The 22,031-nt window shown below is 38.0% G+C and overlaps 1 protein-coding gene across 1 annotated transcript in view; it reads left to right on the forward strand.

Moving 5' to 3' along the window:
• Positions 1 to 1,016: 1,016 nt before the first annotated feature.
• LOC133519366 (uncharacterized) overlaps positions 1,017 to 22,031 on the forward strand; it is a 36,477-nt gene continuing 15,462 nt past the window's right edge. Inside the window, exons 1-4 of the mRNA XM_061853415.1 lie at positions 1,017 to 1,571; positions 13,248 to 14,213; positions 14,956 to 15,234; positions 15,884 to 16,025. Of these exons, the coding sequence (XP_061709399.1) occupies positions 1,209 to 1,571; positions 13,248 to 14,213; positions 14,956 to 15,234; positions 15,884 to 16,025 (1,750 nt within the window). The 5' untranslated portion in view covers positions 1,017 to 1,208. The remainder of the gene's footprint in view (positions 1,572 to 13,247; positions 14,214 to 14,955; positions 15,235 to 15,883; positions 16,026 to 22,031) is intronic.

The following is a 22,031-nucleotide window of genomic DNA, read 5'->3' on the forward strand; positions in this document are numbered from 1 at the left end:
TTTTGCCCTGAGCATTCTAAAGTCAAACACTCATACTGAGTGCGCCTTGTCCGCATATCACTCTTACGCTCAAGCTTGGTTACGTTACGGTATTATGTTATGGGGTCATAGCAGTGACGCTCATGATCTCTTTATAGCCCAAAAAAAATGTGTCCGCATACTAACTAATATACAACAAACCGACAGTTGCAAGAAACATTTCACCAACCTCCAAATTTTGACTCTTCCCTCTCTCTACATTCTAGAAATTTCAACTTTTGTCCGAAAGAATATAAAATTATTTGAATATTGTAAAAGTGCACGTCGAAATAATAAGCTCTCACCCCCGGAACCAATTTTAGATATCTACAAAAAAGGCCCTTATTTCAGGGCCATCCAGGTTTACAACAAACTGCCCAACAAAATTAGAAACATAGAAAATTTAAAGTCATTCATATCAAATTTAAAATTATTTTTAATGGAGAAGGCATACTATTCCGTCCAAGAGTTCATGGAAGATAACTTTATTTTGTAATTACTAATGATATTCCCTTATTGCATATTATATATCCCTAATTAACACCTTGTGTACTGAAATGTTAATTTAGGTACGACTATTTAATTCTTAGTTAATTCTTTAATAAGTTTAGACAATGTTGTTTATATTTAATTAAGAACATTACATGATAGAAACTAGAATACCTAGATGTAAGATTATTTGCAATGCCCTAACAGGGTGCCATGTGTTTTCACACTCTAATATAACATCTATTATGTACCATGATTTCGCAATAAAGATTTCTATTTCTATTTCAAATCTGAAATGTGTCAAGGTGGGTGCAGTGACAAAAAAAAAACATGTTATCTCCTTTTCTACATAATTAGGCGTAGGACGCTGTCTTTTTAATTTCATTGTATGAAATCCAAAATCAACAATAATCGTTCTTTCACCGGTCTTCCTCATTGAAGTCGGTTTTTTTTTCTTAAAAATTATTTATTATATAAGAAATAATAAGTATACACTAAATAATTGAATGTATTCATGATATTGAATCCAGTTAGGTACTCTTTGGAGTCAGTCAGAAAACTTAAGACGTAAAGTTGGACGAGTTGTCAGAGGGCGTTCACCGGGTTTGAGTTTAATTTCAATGACAATTAGACACGAAGATTAGCTAAAACCGTTTGGCAGGTCCAGTGGCCAGCGTAGCGTGGTCAGAATTGCGGACACCATGCGACCGGCCGGACGCGCAGCCGTCCTCCCGCACCTGCTCGGTGTGCTCTCAATCGGAAACATCGTCCTTGGCTCTGAGTATGGAGTACCAGTCGAGATAAAACTATGGGACACCGGGAGGACCCCCTTGTCGCACATGGTAGACGTTACCAATGAATTCGGTTTAAAAGTTTTGGCGGAACATAATTTTTTAAATGAAAATAACATTGCCTTCTCACCCTATGGTCTTATGGGAATACTAGTCGCGTTGTATGAGGGAGTTGATGGCGAGAGCTCCTACCAAATTCAAAAAGGAATGCAGCTGCCTTGGAACAGAAATGTCATGAGAATAGGCTTCAGAGATATCCACCGCACTTTAAAAGTGAGTAGTAGCTGTATACATTTTTACACCATTATCAGCGCCTTTGGCTTTTAATGTAACAAGTTTGTAAATATTATAAGTCAATCATCGAGTTGACTCCGTATATTCCGCATAACAAAAACGCAATAAGTAAAGTACGAACTAGTATGTGTAGACTGTTTTTTTTTGTGTCCCGTCTTCTATTTTTTACATTCGGTTTAAAATATCGCCAATTCGGGAAATAAAATTCGCGCTACAGCTCAAGTGACGCAACAAGTAGTTATAGTGTACTACTTATTATAAATAGGTAGGTGCCTATTTAACTGGTAAAATCTAACCATTTTCCATCTTGTTCTACTTAATTACGTAAAAATGTGTAGGTAATTTGCAGTGTTGAGGCGGCCACATAGAATCCACTTTCTACCACAATAATTCATGAAAAAATATCACACCAAGTAATATCTAACTGTTTTAATTTTCATTTCGTTTATTTCTTGCTTTGTTATACATTTATATTTATTATCATATTTCTTCAAAAAAGTACGAAAGCACGTTTGCGACCAAAATTAAAATATAACCTCTTCTCAATCTCAATAATCAATCATAACTTAATAGCAATAGGTACTTGTCGCTAGATATGTAGATAAACTAAACTTACATATTAAGTGTTGTAGTCTAAACTGTCGAGTTACAGTTTAAAATACTAGAGTCTGGCTACTGAAATATTACACAATATTTTGGCGGGAAATTCAAAAAATCTTGGATTGGTAACACTTTGTGTAGTAGGAATTATAGTTTTGATACTAGAAAATATTTTTGATTTTCTGTGCACACGTAAAGGTACCTAAGGAAATAAGTTAATGTACGTTGACGTGCACTCAAAGTCAGCTCTCGTAATTTCTACCTCTATGTAAATTGTATAGAAATGTTTCGCCAAGATATTTTTATATCAATTTACTACTGACCAGTCATTACACAGATTTCTTCTAAATATTAGTTTTCACTTTCAGTAACTCGTTACGTTCCAATGCTTTGATTTTATTGATATTTTCCAAAACTTCTAGTTTATCCGTTTCTTTACACACTTGTCCTGTTCATGAGATTCAGGTATTAATAAATTCACGTACTTAATCAAAGTTATAGGCAAATGTTAGAATTAGTACTTAAAGTATCAAAATATAAATAGAGCACCAACCTACTAAATTGTTTACGACTTGTAAGCATAGCAGTTTTTCGTTATACAACGCTTCACGTCGACTTCGCACATTGTCGTAATTATTTATGAGCTTAAATAATAGTTTGCGGACCTCACTCGGTATAGTCATTATTAATATTATTGAAATAACCCCCTTATAAACCGCGAACAATTTGAATGAATGACATAAATTGACAACAGACTTTTAGCTTTTTTTTAAAATCATAGACAATTGGTGATACAACATGGAAATATCTGTTAACAATATTTGGCTAGCTAGACTCTAAAACACAATGCATTTCGGGTTAAAAGATTCTTAGTAAACAAAACATTTTAGCATGGAGTACAATGCCTACAATGTTGAAGACGTTTTAGTTTCTGCCAGTACTTTAAAATATGACAAAAACAGGTGTTCTGAGAAACTGTGGGCATTTTTTTTTAGTTTTCCAATTAATAAAATTGTCATAAGTAACCATATATTTCGCCTTTGATTTTGCCGGCAGCAAGTTCTGTATAGCCAATTCTGCTTCAGCTCAATTCAATTCAATTCAGGTGGGGAGCAATCAACAATCATTTCTTCGTCGGTAGTTTCGTCCGAACTCATATTGAATTATATAACAAAACAATTACAGAGAAAAATTATCAAGTTTCCCGCCATTCTTTTTTTTTCTATTTGGTTAGAGACACGTTTGAGTTGACATTTTTACCGCTAACTAATATTTCAATGTGTATATGTATGGTTAAGGAAAATATTTATACTTAATAATGTGTTATTTGTTATGTTCATGTGGATTTATTATGTAAATAAAACTGCACTAAGTACATACCAAATCGTTTATTGATTTTTTAACACGCATAGGGGCAGAATGTCATGATGCCTGTCAGAATGCCTGTGCCACAAATTTATGTGGAATGGAAATTTAAAAAGAGGACTTTGCCGGCTTCCCAGCCTATTATAAAGCCCCCTCAAGACTATGCGCGTGAATCGCGGCGCGACTTCGCGGAGCGAACATACCGCGACGTTGACGTAGACTCCACATTCGCACAACTTTACGGCGATTTCGCAGTTTGGTTCGCGGCAAGATGGCGCCGAAGCGTCAGCTGATCGGATTTAGTTTGCGGCAAGGCACTGATTCAAACTGGGAACTGTCAAATTGATTTTTGGTTTATCAAGTTCACACCTAATATAACCAAGTAGCCGCCATAGAAGGTTATGACAGTTCAGATTAACCGACTCGAGAGCGTATCGCGGCGCGAAGCGATCGCGAGTGTGGAGTCTTGCAAGTTCGCGCTTCGCGTCTCCTTTGGCGCGGGCCAAATACCAACAAAAAACGGGGAATAAGGCGCAAAGGCGTGAACAATCTGCGAAATCAACGCGAGGGCCCTCCACACTCGCGTTCGCGGCTTCGCGCCTCGATTCGGGCACGAGTGTGGAGGGCCCTTAAGGTAGGGTTTCAAAGATGTATGCACGACCCTTTAAATGACAAATAAAAGTACAGGAGTAGAAAAAAAGTGTATTATTATACAGGCTTATTTATTTGTTCGTTTTTCGTACGTGTTTAAAGGCAATTAGGCCCCCGAACCAATTAATACATTGTATCCAAGTATTGACAGCCCTTAAGTAAAGAAACTAGCTTCAGGAAAAATTAGCTCCCCTCCTTGGTGGGATTCTGAATGCACGTTAGCTATTAAAAAAAGGAAAAAATGTGAATTAGAATACCGCAACAACATTTGCATGGCAAAATATGTAGAACTTAATAAATGCATTGCGGAAACAAAACTTCTTCTTCAATCCAAGAAACGTGAGGGATGGAAATCTTTTTGCTCATCCATATCACCCTCAACCCCAGCTCGCTTTTTATGGAATAATATCAAAAAATTTAGAGGTTGTAAACAAACCTCGTCCTGTTCTCACCCTCCGTCCCAGGAATGGGCAGAAGCATTTATGGACTCCCTCGCTCCCCAATATGTCCCTAACAGCTCAGAAATTAGAACGAGTTACTGTAGAATCTCTTATGCTCACCTAGATGCGTCATTTTCCCCTGTGGAATTAAAAATGGTTTTAAGTCGTGTCAAGGACTCGTCTCCAGGACTCGATGGTATCCCCTACTCATTTATTAGGAACGCTCCTGAAAAAATTACTTCATATTTCCTGGACCTTATTAATTCTATCTTCACTAACGGCATTATCCCTCAGTCCTGGAAGTCTCAATTAATAATACCCATCCTAAAACCTAATAAAGATCCTCTTGACCCTTGCTCGTACCGTCCTATCGCCCTATCGTCAGTCCTTCTAAAAATCGTGGAACATCTAATTAAAAACAGACTGGAGTGGTTTGTTGAATCACATAACCTTCTTTCCTCATCACAATTTGGCTTCAGGAAAGGTAGAAGTACAATGGATAGTCTTGGGTTATTCACAACTGACATTCGTGTAGCATTTAGCGAACACGAATCAGTTGTTGCTGCCTTCCTGGACGTCAAAGCCGCTTACGATAACGTACAGTTGCCCATCCTTCGGAAAAAGCTCATTCAATGTAACGTTCCCCCTAGGCTGAGAGATCTCATAATTAGGGTCCTTTCAGATCGGCTCATCTCCTTCAGAGGTAACGATCACTCTATCGCCCCGTCTAGATCCATATGGAAAGGTTTGCCTCAAGGGTCAGTTCTCAGCCCATTATTATTTAATATTTATACAGCCGACCTTCAGTCAGCCTGTAATCACGTTAACGTCCTTCAATATGCAGATGACATTTTACTGTACTCCTGTAATAAGTCGATTCCTTCCGCCGCCGATCTTCTTTCTCGCACCTTAGAATCCCTCAACAACTGGCTTGAACTACATGGTTTCGAACTTTCTCCTTCAAAAAGTAACATAGTTGTTTTCTCCAGGAAATTGTCTATCCCTGCTATAAATGTAACCCTTAAAAACCAGATTATCCCTGTCAAACCTCATATCAAATTTCTTGGCTTGACACTTGACTCCAGACTCACGGGGCAAGCACATTGTGAATATATAGTGTCAAAGTGTGAACGTAACATCAACATTCTGAGGTGTCTTGCTGGTGTTTGGTGGGGGGCTCACCCTTTTTCGCTGAAACTTCTATATAACGCCATAATCAGAAGTCTACTTGACTACGGTTCATTCTTACTGGAACCTGCTAACGTGTCTGCATTGCAAAGTCTCAACCGCATTCAATCTAAAGCTCTTCGTATAGTCACAGGAACGATGAGATCTAGTCCCATCAATGCCCTACAAGTGGAATGTGTCGATCCCCCTCTCGACCTTCGTCGCCAGTTCCTTTCTGATCGCTATCTTTTCCGCACTTTTCAATTTTCGTTGCACCCTATTTCCCCGAAAATAACACTCCTTAATGATTCCTACAATCGCTCTCGTTTTTGGGCTAATCAATCTCCTCCATGTTTAGTTATCAGCTTTAGAAGGTTTAAGTCCATAAAAGACCCAATGTTTCACTCCCCCAACCTTCCCATGTTCGATCACTCATACCCCGTGACCATTTTACAACCCCGTGTTCTCCTAAACTTTGGCTCTGCAAAAGGCGATATATGCGCAAAAAATCATCTTCAGTTTGCCCTTGGAGAAAACTGGAAAGGTTGGCACACTTTGTTTTCTGATGCTTCTAAATTTTCGCCCGTCGGCTGTGTAGGAGTTGGTACCTACCACTCGCAATATGGAATAGTACAGAAGGCGAAGTGTCCTCCTGAAAGCTCGGTTTTCGCTGGAGAATGCATGGGTATTCTAAAATGCCTGGAATACTGTCGAGTGGCCCGCCTTAAGCGGTCGCTAATTTTTTCGGACTCCAAAAGTGTTCTACAATCTCTTCTTTCGGATCCATTTTCATCAAAACTACATAACCCATTAATATTCTTAATCAAAGAGGAGATTGCGATATCCTACCGTCGGGATTGTGAAATCGTGCTCGCCTGGATTCCTAGTCATTCTGGTATTCCGGGAAATGAAATTGCGGACCATACAGCTAAACAGGCTGTAGCATGTGGGGACAAAATCCCTTTCAAAAATTGTGCTTTCGACCTGCTCTCTCTTCCTAAAAAATATCTTTATAATTCCTGGAACGCCCGTTGGCATGTATCGAGTAGGACTAAGGCTAAAAATTACGGGTTGTTGCAGCCGGACATAGAGCAAAAACCCTGGTTTTATAAGCTTTTCTTGAGCAAAAGGGCGACTTCAACTATTATCCGAATGAGATTAAATCACTGCCTCTCCCTAGTTCACTTATCTAAGATGCATTATCGGGACACATCCTTATGTGAGTGTGGCCTGGACGTTGGAACCCTGAATCATATTTTCCTGAATTGCCCCCGTCTTAATCATTCTCATTTGTACTCTGGTCTCATTTTTCAAAAAATTCCTCTTCCGACGCATATGCCCTCTCTTTTAACTCCTAATCCCTCTGTATTTCGAATTCTTTCAAATTTTATCAAAATTAATAATTTAAAATTATAACTATTCCCGGCTCCCTAATCTGACCAACACTTTCGTGCCAAATTCGTAATCCCGTTTTATGGGGAACTATATTGACGTGATGCTGGCAAATGCCTTCGTGGCGATAGCCATAAAAAAAAAAAAAAAAAAAATTATGAAGCGTCATGTCTTTCTAAGGAAGTCGACAGGCCTTGATTGTATCGTTCATCTTAAAGGGCACCTGTGATGTTTAGTTAGGTGGCACAGAAATATTTCTGATATAAATTAATGTAAATTTGATAAGTCAAAATCGGAAAAAATACAGCTGGAATTTGGGATTTTAAAAGTTTGCTCTGATCAAGATGAAAACCGATATGTGAGGATCTGACAGGCCTTTTATTCTGAATTTTCATCATAATAAAAGTGTGGAGACTCTAAATTACGTTGAAACAACTTGATAGAAAGTTCAAATCAATTATGTTTTTGCATTCGGAAAATACACAGAAAGATAACCATATTATTTATATGACGTTGACACCTATCATAGTAATAACCATCGCTGCGGCCAGCTATAAAGAGGTTACATATAGAGCCTCGCTAGAGCAGCCATATCAGACCCCCTCCAGACCCTTAGGGTCGATAGCAATCAGGGAAACGCAGAACTCGTCCAGACCGTGTGCGTCGCTCTGGAACTTCACGGTGCTGAATATCCTCCTCGAGCATGTGTGCAGGCTTGGCACGGTCTATAAACACACTAACGAGTTTCCCACGAATATATATCTTAAAAACCTTATCACCTCTACTAATAACCTTATAGGGTCCAGTGTATGGGGGTTGAAGAAGTCTCCGGACAGCTTCTTCATCTTGTCTTAAAAACACATGAGTAGCTGTAGCAAGATCTTTATGTACGAAAACCTTCGCAGAGCCATGACGAGTGACTGGCGATGGCTGGATGTCTTGCATATGCCTCTTTAGACGGTGTACAAAAGCGCTGTAATTTAACGAGTCTTCTTGGTTTGATAATGTGGAAGAAATCACCGGGCAGACGCAAAGGTTCACCATAAACTAGTTCAGCAGTGGAAGCAGCGAAATCCTCTTTCCACGCCGTTCTAATTCTCAAAAGGATTAAAGGCAGGCGCTAATCGTTGCTGCCGTGACACATGATTGCAGCTTTCAGCTGTCTATGAAACATTTCTACCATCCATTCGCCGCAGGATGGTACGCAGTGGTATGTGAGATGTGTGTTTATCCGCTTAAGTTTCTACGTGGTGAAAAACGTCATAAAACGAACTATGAGTTATTTGCTACGAACGGAACTATAATTGCCACCTATGGTTGGATTAGTTTATTATCTCTAGACTTTAAATCACGTCGGGATCACCACGTGTGGAGACTCTAAATTACGTTGAAACAACTTGATAGAAAGTTTACCTACCTAAATCAATTATATTTTTGCATTCGGAAAATACGCAGAAAGACAGAAAGATAACAATATTATTTATATGGCGTTGACACATATCATAGCAATAACTATCGCTGCGGCCAGCTATAAAGAGGTTACATATAGGTACCTAGAGCCTAGCTAGAGCCGATTCATCAACGCTACATAAGCAAACACGGAGAAATTCAAGATGTCGGGCGTTTTTGGCAAATTTGACCTCAGACTCATAATGAAGGGCCGCTCGGATCCTTAGATATCAATATTGAGCTCAATCAGAGCCAAAATGCACACATCCAAGATGGCGGATATTTTTTTCAATTTTTTACCTCAGTTTCATTACAAAGGTCCTTTCGGATCCGCAGATATGTTTAAAACGCATAACATCATCCCCATATAAAACCTGTTTTCATCAAGAGAAATCAAAATAATATGATCCTAGCTAAACTACACGTGAAAGGTAATTCCATATTTTTTCCAGTGTTTGTTGGAACGCCTAGCACATCATTTATCCGCACAATAAGGCATATTTATTTTATTAAAGATATAATTTTAATACTTCTTACTATGACTGTGACAACGGGCCGCCATTCGCGAACTAAATAGTGCCGCACAAAGTTGACGCCCTGCCTGCTTCGGCACAATGTGTGTGGGGTCATTTTGCAAAACTAGTTCGTCATATATGTTTATTATCAATCGCTGTGTACACCAAATTGCTGCGGCGCAGCATAACAAATTATAATTTATAACTTCTAAATCATTATTTCGATTAACTCCTCTTACGTCTTTTTAAAAACATTTAAAAGAGTCCGTCTTAGCTAACTATGCGCCGATTGTGACTATCATGTTACACGTTAAAAAATAATTGCTCGGCCTGTAGCACGAGGCCTCATGGGCGGTACAGGCAGGGGGGAGCTGCCCCCCCCCCCCCCCCCCCAGGGCTCAAATTTCACATACAATGTATGCCCCTCTGCGGCGTCTGCCCCCCCGCTGACGCTAGTTTACTTTTTTCCCCATCACAAAATCTGCACAACCGCTAAAGAAGGTTTCATTTCAAAACAAATGCCTATTTTTAACCGACTTTAAGATTTCAAAAGGAGGTTATCTATTCGGTTGTATGTTTTTTTCATGTTTATTAAGTATAATAATTTTTTTTATTGAATTTATATATATATACAGATTGGTCCCGTTTTTGTCAAAACTCAGTTCTGATGATGGGGTCCATGAGTAATTCAAGGAAGTCTTCAAATGTGAATGGCATACATATGGTCTTCTTCTTCTGGGTCCTCGCCTTATCCCGTTACGCGGGGTCGGCTTTCTTGATTTTGAGGCGCCATCTATTCCCCTGTTTAATGGCATACATATGGTGATTTTTATATTTTCATCAACAAATCAAGCATTTACATTTCAAAAAGTGACATTTGATGAAGTGGAACTGCTGATGCTGATCAGAATGGAACTCTTCAACGATGCATAGTTCCCGCTTGGCGATTTGTCGTCTTCGTTATGTTTGTTAGGCAAATTAGGTTTTCAAGACAAATGTTTGTCATGCTCAAGATCTGATGGTAGAATTTATGAGGAATCGAGGGAACTCTTCAAATGTGAAAGGCATACATATAGTGATTTTTGTATTTTCAAAAACAAATAAAAAAATACTTAAAAAAAAAGACATTTGATGAAGTGGAACTGCTGATGCTGATCAGAATGGAACTCTTCAACGACGCATAGTTCCCGCTTGGCGATTTTCGTCTTCGTTATATTTGTTAGGCAAATTAGGTTTTCAAGACACATTTTTGTCAAGTTCGATATCTGATGGTAGAATCTATGAGGAATCGAGGGAACTCTTCAAATGTGAAAGGCATACATACAGTGATTTTTGCATTCTTATCAACAAATCAAGCATTTACATTCTAAAAAGTGACATTTGATAAAGTGGAAGTGCTGATGCTGATCAGAATGGAACTCTTCAACGACGCATATTAGTTCCCGCTTGGCGATTTGTCGTCTTCGTTATGTTTGTTAGGCAAATTAGGTTTTCAAGACACATTTTTGTCAAGCTCGAGATCTGATGGTAGAATCTATGGGGAATCGATGAAACTCCTGAAATGTTAAAGGCATACAATGTATAGCGATTTTTGTATTTCATTTAAAAAACAGTGACATTTGATGAAGTGGAACTGCTGATGATGATCAAAATGGAATTCTTCAACGACGCTTAGTTTACGTTTCGCAATTGGTCCACTTCGCTGTGTTTGTTAAGCAAAGTAGATTTTTAAGACAATTTTATTAATTTCATTGTATGAAATCCAAAACCACAATAACCTTTCTTTCACCGGACCTCAATGAAGTCGGTTTCTTTTACTTAAAAATTATTGATACAATTTTCCATGTAATATGGCAAAGTAATTTGAATCACGGGAAGAAATAATCTTCCTGACGCGAATACTTTGGAGAGCAGGATCTCTAAAAGAGTGTCGTATGCATTATTGTTAGTCTGCAGTTTGACTTCTGATCCTTGTAGTAAGTCTCCCAGACTTCAAGAAACCTGATGTTGCCGGGCTGAAAAGTGGTGCCGTTCGCCCCACCACCTTCCCTGAAAATCCCCTATAAAATGTTTATAGTTTTCAAAGTTCTAAGGATTTAATTTTTGAAGTGAAAACTTCTTTAGCGGCGCTGTGCACTTTTTGTGATGGGGAAAATGTGTTAAACTCGCGTCAGGTCACGTGACCGACAAATTGAAAATTCGTAAGACGGACACGTGACATCAAGGTGACGTGCAAATTGAATGTCATCGAAGCCTGGTTACTTTTGAAAAATCATATCTCATTCAAATGTGACATTTTATTTTCTTCATAATCAAAGTGCTCTCATAACGGTTAAACAGGTTTAATCTTTGTTAATTGTGTTGTATTGTATCCTTGTGTTGTTGGGTGTCCAAGATTGTAGATACTCAACTTTTTTCTTACCAAACAGTTAAATAACAGATAAGATGCGTGATTGTTTTACTTAATATGATGATGAACGATTCATTAACATTTACTGATTGTGTAGGCTGTAGTCCTGCTCACGTCTAATGAATTACTCTGTACGAGTATATGTTATATATTAATACTAAAATCAAACTTTATTTAATCATTTTAACAAACACAAATGGGTGGAAAAACAATTAAAAACTTAATTTTAATTTAAGTAAAATATTTATTATAAATAAAAAAAATTGTCCCAGGTCGAGACCGCTTCGCAGGGTTCCCAGAAGACTGGCTGCATTGCCCCTCTGGATAGCAATGCTTATCCGCTGGGCGAAATACAGGCCAGCCCTCTGATCACCCGAAGCCTCTATAAGGCGTTTTGCTAAGTCCTTATACTAAAATTCACATTTTATAATATCTTCCACACTCAAATTTATTTAAGTAGGTATAATAGAGAATTATCTCTTTTTACAAAACTGCTACCTACTCAATTTCTCCATAATATCAAAAATTCACAACGTTAATATTCAAGTTTTCACTTCTGCCGGCACTCCCGGAGTGCAACCCGTTTTTTTTTTGTTACCTTTATTTTACAATACACATTTAACAACTCTTGTTAAAATTGGCAAATTATTCCACCTGGCCATCTGGCATAAACACCTCTACAAACTTATTTCTTGACGACCTCTCTCAACCTCGGCCCTCTAAAACTTTCCGTCAAACTGCTCTTTATGTCACGGTATTATAAGTATAGCCGTTTGTTTTGACCGAATATCTATATAAATTAATAATAACAAAAAAATTAAATCATTAGAGCTATGAAAACTATGTATATAATCATATTATAGAGAATTTTCAGGGGGTTGGTGCGGCGAACGGCACAACTTTTCAGCCCGGCAACATCAGGTTTCTTGAAGCCTGGGAGACCTACTACAAGGATCAGAAGTCAAACTGCGGTCTAACAATTATGCATACGACACTCTTCTAGAGATCCTGGTCTATTATGGGTTGGGTCCCCAACCGATAAGTTCATTTGTGATTGATGATTGTGTTGGCGTGATACTTATTAAATATAGTCTTTATTAGGGTTCCGTCTTTGTCATTTTGGCTACGGAAACCTAAAAATGGCTATAATGTCGTTTCCGAGTAAAAAATCCCACTTTGTCGCTAGCCATAAGAACGCCTTGACAGGTTATTCGTATACAGAGACAAGCAAATCTTGTCCCTATGGTACCTAAGCGACAAACACCCCAAGGCGCGTGCTTGACAAACAGCGACTATGCTCGCATCCGATCCAGCACCGATCAAAAAATTCCTTATTACACGGTGTCGCGTGGCACCTTTCACTAGACTTTGACACATTATAGTTTCGTCATGTCTGTCTGTATGTCACAGCTATTTTAGTTGCAAACTATATATGAAAAATATATGTTAACGAAATTTGGAACACCTAGGTAAAGTGTATTTTGTGAGCTGCTTCTTAGTTTAGACATTACATTTAAAATATATATATATATATTATTATACTCCACACATGAAACAAAAATTGAATATGATCGGCTGATCTTCTTATTAAAATGCCAATGCTTACGGCTGCGTGGGGACCATAGGTGAAGAAGAGAAGGATTCATTTAGTTTACCTTTTTTCCAGACATATTTTGTTCCAGAAGAAGGTTTTCTCGCGGGACTGGCATTAAACAACGAGAACGTAACATTTAATGAAAGTTACAAAAAAATATTACGATTTTATGGATTTGATTTGGACAACGACCAGTTGCCGACTACACCTGCAAACAATGAAACAAATGTGTCGTCGACACCAACTAACGGGGACGGCACAGCGGCCACAACCGCCGCGCCCGCCACCGCCGCGCCCGCCACCACGGCCGCTCCGAGCACGCTGGCTCGCGAGGACCTGTCCACCTCGGCCGCCGAAACAACTACCAACCCTAATGCGGAAACTATCAGCGACGTTGACATCCGAATGCCCACTTCGTCGCCAACCACTGGCAATTCAGCAGCGCCTAATGCTGAGAGTACTACGCTTTTTAGTACATCAGCACAAACGGAAACTACTACTAGTACGACCACTGTAGACTCGACCAGTACAACCTCTACTAACATAGACACAACTAACACTGAGCGAGTCACCGAAAATGCACAGTCTACAATGATTGACAGTACAACGTCGACAGCAGCAATGGCAAATTCTGTTGATATTGAAGTGACGACTGGTCTAATTTCTTCCACGTCTGAATCATCAACATTTTTAATGAATGAAGAATTAGAGAAGCCATCGATAAGTGGTCAGTTGTCAACCTCTGTCGCAGTTGACGGCACCACTACCACACAAGTACTGGAATCCGAAACTACGGAGCAGCTTAGTACTGGTGCTTTCGAAACTACAGAAACTATTAGAACAACAGAAAATATTGAATCCACCGTGGAAACGCTAGAGCGCCGTAAAAAATCTATTGTTAATTTTATTTTTACGAATCCACCGTATATACACGAAAACGTAATCTACAGAGGATTTGATATACCGATACCTGTACAGAATAATCCTAATATTGGGAATGACCAAATGTTTTTGGCAAATGGATTGAAAAGTGTTCAGGTCAGTAAATCAAGCTATTGATAACCACTATTACGAGTACTGTAGGTACGATCTTAAATTTAATTTTATAAATTGATGTAGCTACGACTATCCGTTGATGTAATGTTCAACTTTGAGAGCAATTAGGTATCTATTTTGTTCTTATAAAATGCACAACTACTCAAATATTCTAAAACAATGCCAGATTAGTAGCCTTATCACGTCTGTCTTATCAGTGTGAAATTGACATATTCGCTAAAATCTGCATTCATTACTTTCTATACATTTCGCATGCACTAATGTGTCAGTACGAGCGAGATGCATAAAAAGTAAGTTACGCTCACGCTAGCGAATATGTCAGTGTTAAAGTCGTGGTAGCCGTATAGGGTACACTATTTAAAAAAAGATAATTAAGAGTATGTAAATTGAAATGATGTGTGTAAGTATTTCATATTTAAGTTAGTTATATTTATAATACAATAAAATAAGTCTTCAAATTGATTACTTAATTTATAAGAATATTAAATATTTATAAATTATATTTTTAGATTTTTAGGTTTTCATATGTTGTATAAATAATTTACTTGTTGTTTTGTTGTTAACGTAGGGAAGAGCGGTGCCGCCCAACACAGGCAATTCTTTGCTTACCGGGCGGCTCCATCCCCTAAATCATGGCCATGTGTTTTTTAAGGAAATAAAGAATTTTGTATTTTGTATTTGTATTTGTATTTGTAAGTATAGATAGTGGGTGTGTACACTGCAGGTGTCTTACATGCAATACAACGCAGTGCTGGAGCACGCGTACCTACCGCACCTGGAGGCGGCGGCGTTGCGCCTGCCGCTGGACAGCGAGCGCTACTACCTGCTGGCGCTGCTGCCGGAGCGCGCGCACCCGGCCGAATTGGCGCGCCTGCTGGCCCGCCTGGCACGCCACTCCGACCTGCGCGACGTGTACGCCGCGCTGCGCCCGCGCCAAGTGCGCGCCACGCTGCCCAGCTTTACTGTCAAAGGTCATGTCACGCTTACTGCTGACTTACAAAAGGTAATTGAAGAGAGGTGGAAATTGATTAATGACACGATTGTTTGCTTGTTGAAACGGCCTTATATGTTATAAGTCGCGTGGCGGTAAACTTTTCGTATTGGTTTTTAATTTAAAGGTGCGACCAGACCGCAGCTTAAAAAACGGTCACGATACGGAATCGCAGTGACGCGTCGTATGCGTACCGTTTTTGACGCATGCTCCCCACACCGCTGCTTAAAATACGCTGACGCACCGTAAATTGATCTGCGTAAAAATCGCAAAAAATATTACACGGAGATCTTATGGCAGACACCACACCGGTGACGTAAAAGACGCAACTGTTTTGTAAACAAAAAAGATTCGCGTGAAGCACGTCACTGCGATTCTATAAATACTATATCTTGCAGTTGATGTGATTAGTAGCCTTACCACGAGCTTGTCGCCAACATGAGACTGACATATTCGCTAGCGTGTGCGTAACTTACTTTCTATGCATCTCGCTCGTACTAATGTTCTAATATGCCATAAGTCAGTGTCTTGTCAGTGACAAACTCGTGGTAAGACTACTGTTGTTTCCTCATATTAATATTGAAAGTAATATTTTATTGTCTCATGGGTCGAAATACCTTTTTATCTGTGTGTTAAATAATGGATGCGATGTTTGTTGTAGCTGGGCATCCGTGACGTGTTCGAGCCGCGCCAGCGCGACTTCACGCCGATGACGCCGCAGGCGGGTGTGTACGTGCGCAGCATCGAGCAGGCCGTCTCCGTGGCCATCCGCAAGTACGGGACCGACGACCGCAACATAAGTAGTGAGTGCCTACATTAGAAGTATACCTAACCTACCTACTTTGTTACCCGTACAGTTAGCATCAATAGTAGCGGATGAAACAAGGCGCCTAAAATATCTGATATTACTGATAACTTTTCTAAATATCGATAAATTTTTTAAATTCACTCTCAAAAGTATATATTTTGCCGTCTTAATTGTTTTGCATATAGAAACCTTACTTTTTGTTAAGCTGTTACAAAATGGTAGATTGATGCTGACTGTACAAAAGCAGATCCGATGTACCCGACTGTCAGTCCCAATCATTGCAGGTATTATTTTAGGTAAGTAGGTTCATAATTGGTAAGGTAATTTGAAGCAACATTTACGTAATATTAGTTGACCGAATAGCAGCCCACACACGAGGCTGGACGGCTCGTCGTCGCATGAGTCATCCTTCCAAAGAAGGCTCCGTCGTGGGTAAGAAGGCACGGAGCAGGGGTTCGTCAACCACGGAGCTGAGCTATTTATAGCGTTTTCCTACTCCTCTACTGTTATCTGTCATTTATGCATTCATTAACACGAATATAAGAACATACATAAAAGGTTTCAAGAAAAGTCTATATTGTCTATTCCTCATAAAAGCTCTTGTGCTTTTATAAGCTATAATGTTACTGCGATTAATGGCTACCAACCTAACAAAACCAAAACGAATACAGTTTTAAACTAAGTGCATTGCTGCCAACTTACAAAATATTCATTTGGTTGCATAGTAAAAATAATTACTTCATAAGTCAGAAACACGCATGTGACACCCGTAATATAGCAACACCCATAGACTACGAAGACCGCTTAGCGTTGCTTGTTAGTCTCCGTAGGCTACGGTGGCCAAAATTGAGAAAAAACTGTCCAAAAAATTAATTTAGCAAATAGCAAGTACCAGGGCCTCATGAGTTACGAGGAGGTGTCGCCGACCAGCCGGCCGCGGCCCGGGGCGGGCCGGGCGCGTAACTAGGTATGCTCGCGCGTCTTGGCTATATACTTTTGCTGTAATTTGTTTACCTAAATTAAGATTTATTTTTGTTGACTCGTAGGAAAAATATTGTATGCAACGTTGTATAAGTAGGTCAAAAAATTCTCGTGGCGTATTCCTTTACAATGTTCGCCTACGCCTTCGGCTCCGGCTCACATTGTAACTCACGCCACTCGCCTTTTTTGACCCTTCTTATACAACTGTTGCATAAAATACTATTATTGACTACCTCACCACTGGCCTGGCGAACTACTATAAGTAAACTTTTAGGTATTTACCACTTTCTTTTTAATTACAATCAAATCTTGATAGTTCTGATTTTTTTGCAGACTTGTTTATTATGTTGGCCCAATGAATAATCCAAGTGTAATAATCTATTGTGACCTCGAGCGCCGAATGCAAATTTGTCAAAAATCGAATAAACCGGGAAAATGCATTAACCCTAAGGGAACTATTAGTTTTTGATAGTACCTTTTCAGGTCGTTTTTAAAGTAGACTAAATTTTCTACAATACGAGATTAGAATTGGCTCTATTGTTGGCAGCGGTTTTGATAGCCCAGACGGTGCAAGACTCGTCAAGTAAACGTCATAATTTCATAGAAGTTTCACGTTGATGTGCACCATCTGGGCTATCAAAATCGCTGCCAACTTATCTCGGTTTGCCTCTAGTTTTTGATCGTGCCTTCTCAGGACGTTTATAAAGTAGACTAAATTTGCTACAATGCGAGAAGCCTTTCAAAGTTTATATTTTTTTCTAATTTGAATTCGTAGGCTAATGGCTCCTTTTCACGATGGCCCAGCGCTGGCCCAGCGAGATGGCCATGCGATGGCTGACACGCCACTACACGATGGCGACATTCAGTTGCGATTTATTCGTTTTCCAAGATGGACGTGGGAGCATTAGCCGCTGCAGCAATTTATTTATACGCCACGTACCAACCTTTTCTTAATCTGCACAATAATAAAGTAATTAAAAAAAATGACGTAGAAGATTATGGTGGATGTTATCTATCTATCGCAATAAATAAATAAATAAACTACTTATTATGGGACAGTATTACACAAATTGACTAAGTCCCACAGTAAGCTCAATAAGGCTTGTGTTGTGGGTACTTAGACAACGATATACATATTATATACATATGTATAAAAACTTAAATACATAGAAGACATCCATGTCTCCGGAACGAATATCCATGCTCATCACACGAATAAATGTCCTTACCAGGATTTGAACCCGGGACCGTCGGCTTCATAGGCAGGGTCACTACCCACTAGGCCACACAGGTTGTCAATTTTTTGTGCAATAAACTCTTCAAAGCTTTGAAACCCTACTAAAAATCATTACTTGTCTCTTCCTTAATGTGCCGCTGTGTAGGTATATAATATTTATGTATATTTAGATATGTAGGTATAATTTATGTATGTATATTTAGATATGTAGGTACCTATCTAATATTAATTTCTTTTATTATTGGTATATTTATTTATTTAAATTGTGAATGTACTGTATATACAGATGTCTGCGTAATGTATAAGTAATTTTCCTAATCCTCTAATTAATTCGTGCACTATTTGTTATGAAATCTTTTTTTTTAAATACCCTGCTACCTTATTTCTATAGTTTTGGTCTTTATGTTTGGGGTTCCATGTTACGCTTTCTCCCCGATATAACTCTAAAAACTTTATTCTTTCGTGATGCGGCCACATACTCGTCATTTTTAATCAAAATAATACACAGCACGAACGTACTCACTCGACCGCGTTCGAGCACGCACTGAGGGATCAGTGTTGCCAGCGCATATCTCCAATTTCGGACGGTGTGTAATCTGAAAAGGGACGGTTTTTATGACAATGGGACGAAAACGAACTTTGAATATTTTATCATACCTAGTTAGTGTATCTCAATATATGTTTAAAACAATTAAGGTGGGGAATTAAAAAAAAAAGTGAGACTGACAAGGACAAACAATAATATAGCTTTTTCGCTAATCCTACTGAAAGATACATAAGACTATCCCGTTCTATCAGTTCTTCCCACCACTCATGCCCAATCCATACTTAATACTAGATTTATGGACAGAGCAAAACAAACTATTTCATATTACCTATCTATTAACCTATCTATATATCTAAAAAACGAAAACTACATTAAATATGGCATTAAACAAACAAAAAATACATAAATATTTAATGTTGTTTTCGTTTTTTTTTTTTTTTTCTCAGATTTTGATTTAAGTTTTTGGATACTTATACAAGATGCCCGTGAGCATTGCGAGAGATTTTAACGGTGCTTTCCTGATGGCAACAGAAGCAAAAAATGTTACAAGACTTTTTGTGAAATTCGACAAAAAAAGTTTTTGTTTTTTTTTCCCTTATACATAAAACGTAATTTTTATTGATAAACATAACCTAAAATTAATTAAAAAGTTTTATTTTTATTAGCCTCTCGAATACATTTTTTTAATTTTTCGATGTCAATCAATAGGTATGTCCAGACTAGACCTCAAAGTGGCAATACCGCAGTCAAAATTGGTTTGTACCGACTAATGGTGAAAGAATGATTTCGAAAAACATTTAATTATCTCTGAAACTAGGCCTAATCCAGAAAATCTTATATGACATTTTAGTTTCTAAATATAACCAGGAATACTTAGTTAAAATGTCTCGCAATGCTCACGGGCACCTTGTATATAGTTCCGTTATCTGTACAACTCGAGCGCCACCGTGTCCTCAAAAATATTCTAGCGAGTTACGAAAACGTATAGAATTTCTGTACATAAAGGGAAAATACATACATATTTTTTGTCCTTAATTGAGATTTCGTGTTTATTCTGATCAGAATGGGAAGCCTAAACCTACCAATCAAATATCAAATATCAAACATTTATTCAGCAAATAGGCCACAGGGGCACTTTTACATGTCCATTTTTACAAACAATAAATTAAAAAAAAAAACAATTACAAATATCGAATCTATGAAATAATAAATACTTTATTAGAGATGTATACTGTCTCTAAATGTCAAATTACACAAAAAAAACTATGATAAAAAAATAAAACCATAAAATACTAAAATTCTTTAGAGATGTATAAGTCTCTAAGTGTCAGAGATAAAATATAAAAATATATATTAAATTATCCTTAGAGATGTAGAGGGTCGCCAAGGCTTGAATTCTTATATAAATAATTAAAAGACAAAAAAATTAAAACAGACAAGAACCGAATGAAGTGTCTCACGTTAATGTCACTCAAAAGTAAAGTTACATACTTTAACATAACCTGTACCCCGCGTAAGCTTAAACAGACCGGTCTCCACAAACAGCACCCGTTCACGAGTATGACGTGTATCTCAGCCATCGCCTCCCTCAACCTTCATTCGGGAAAGTGGCGACCCGATCAACGACGCCACCGTAAGTAAAGACTTTTAAGCGAGCATGACATGTTCAAGCTGCCGGGTTGTATTAATATAAATATAATAAAAAAAATTGTGAGATACAACATTTGTGCTTGTAAGTTACATTAAAGACGGAATAGCGCCACATAAACGCGACTACATATTATTCATAAGGAGTGCCTACCTATAAAACTAAATTATAAATTTAAATTGACTTAGAGATGTATAGGTCTCTAAGTGTCCAAATCATTAAAATAGGTATTAAAATAAAATGAAATTTAAAATAAAATAAAATTTAAAATAAAATAAAATTTAAAATAAAATAAAATTTAAAATAAAATAAAATCTTAGAGCTGTATAAGGTCTCTAAGTGTCCAAAACTAAAATAATACAATCAAACGAGAACATGATGTTCTCTTGTGTCAGTTCTACTGGACGCTAGTATGGTTATTTCACAGGAAGAAAACGAAAACACTATTACTGACATTTTTATCATACTATCAAGATCAAGCTACTGGCTTAAAGGCATCCTTATCATCTATGAAATCATTCACAGCATAATACGCCTTACTTAACAAAGAGCTCTTAACGTGTGACTTAAATTTGTTAAGAGGCAAATTCACTATATCAGTGGGAACTTTGTTATAAAAACGTGTACAGTTCCCGACGAAAGACGTACTAACCTTACGGAGGCGGTGGGCGGACACAGCAAGTTTATGCTTGTTTCTAGTGTTATAGTTATGGATATCACTGTTAAGCTTGAATTCGTTAATGTTTTTCCGAACATACATAATATTCTCAAGTATGTATTGAGATGCAACGGTAAGAATGCTTGCATCTTTAAATTTCTCTCTTAGGGATACTCGAGCGCCCAGTCCATAGATGGAACGTACAGCTCGCTTTTTTCATATCAATCGAAATCTGAGAAAAAAATAAAAACTGGCACATTTACTTATTCATTTTATAAATGTACCTAGGTTCGGCGGCACTATTTGGACTATGTATTTGATTCAGATACTATTAGTTAACTTTGTTTTCTCTCGCAAAATATTCTAGATATGTTCCTCTGAGATAATGTCTGAGATTATCATCTCTCAAAAGTTTATATTCCCTATGCAAACTACATAATGAAATTATAGCAGTTGTACCCAAATAATTACGAAGAAATATACTAATTGTCTGTTGTTGAATACTTACTCAAATACAATAGGATTCACCAAAAGCCGTTACCTTAATTTGCCGTTTCTTTGTCCGATCGATCAAATAGTTGTAGGAGAGTTTCTATACTTTCAACTGAATGAACGCTTTAAAACAAAATAATTTTGGAAAACTTTAAACTTGACCTTGATCACAGTGTTTCTCTTTGACTCTCGCTTTTCAAGTTTTCAGTCCTCGACGTAACCTAAACTAAGGCGAGATGTAGATTAGATACAAACGCGGAGACTTAAGTGACATTTCTGATGTTGGTACACCTGTCAAACACTATAGGTTACTACAAAGTGAGATATGAAGCTTTATAAAACTATATATAAGCGAATGCTACACATTCGATATTCGCTGTGGATGGACGATATTTATTGACCATGTAGCAAAGTACATTGTCATTCGTCACTTTGAAA

The sequence above is a fragment of the Cydia pomonella genome, chromosome 1 (genome assembly GCF_033807575.1).
Source record: "Cydia pomonella isolate Wapato2018A chromosome 1, ilCydPomo1, whole genome shotgun sequence".
NCBI classification, from domain to species: Eukaryota; Metazoa; Arthropoda; class Insecta; order Lepidoptera; family Tortricidae; genus Cydia; species Cydia pomonella.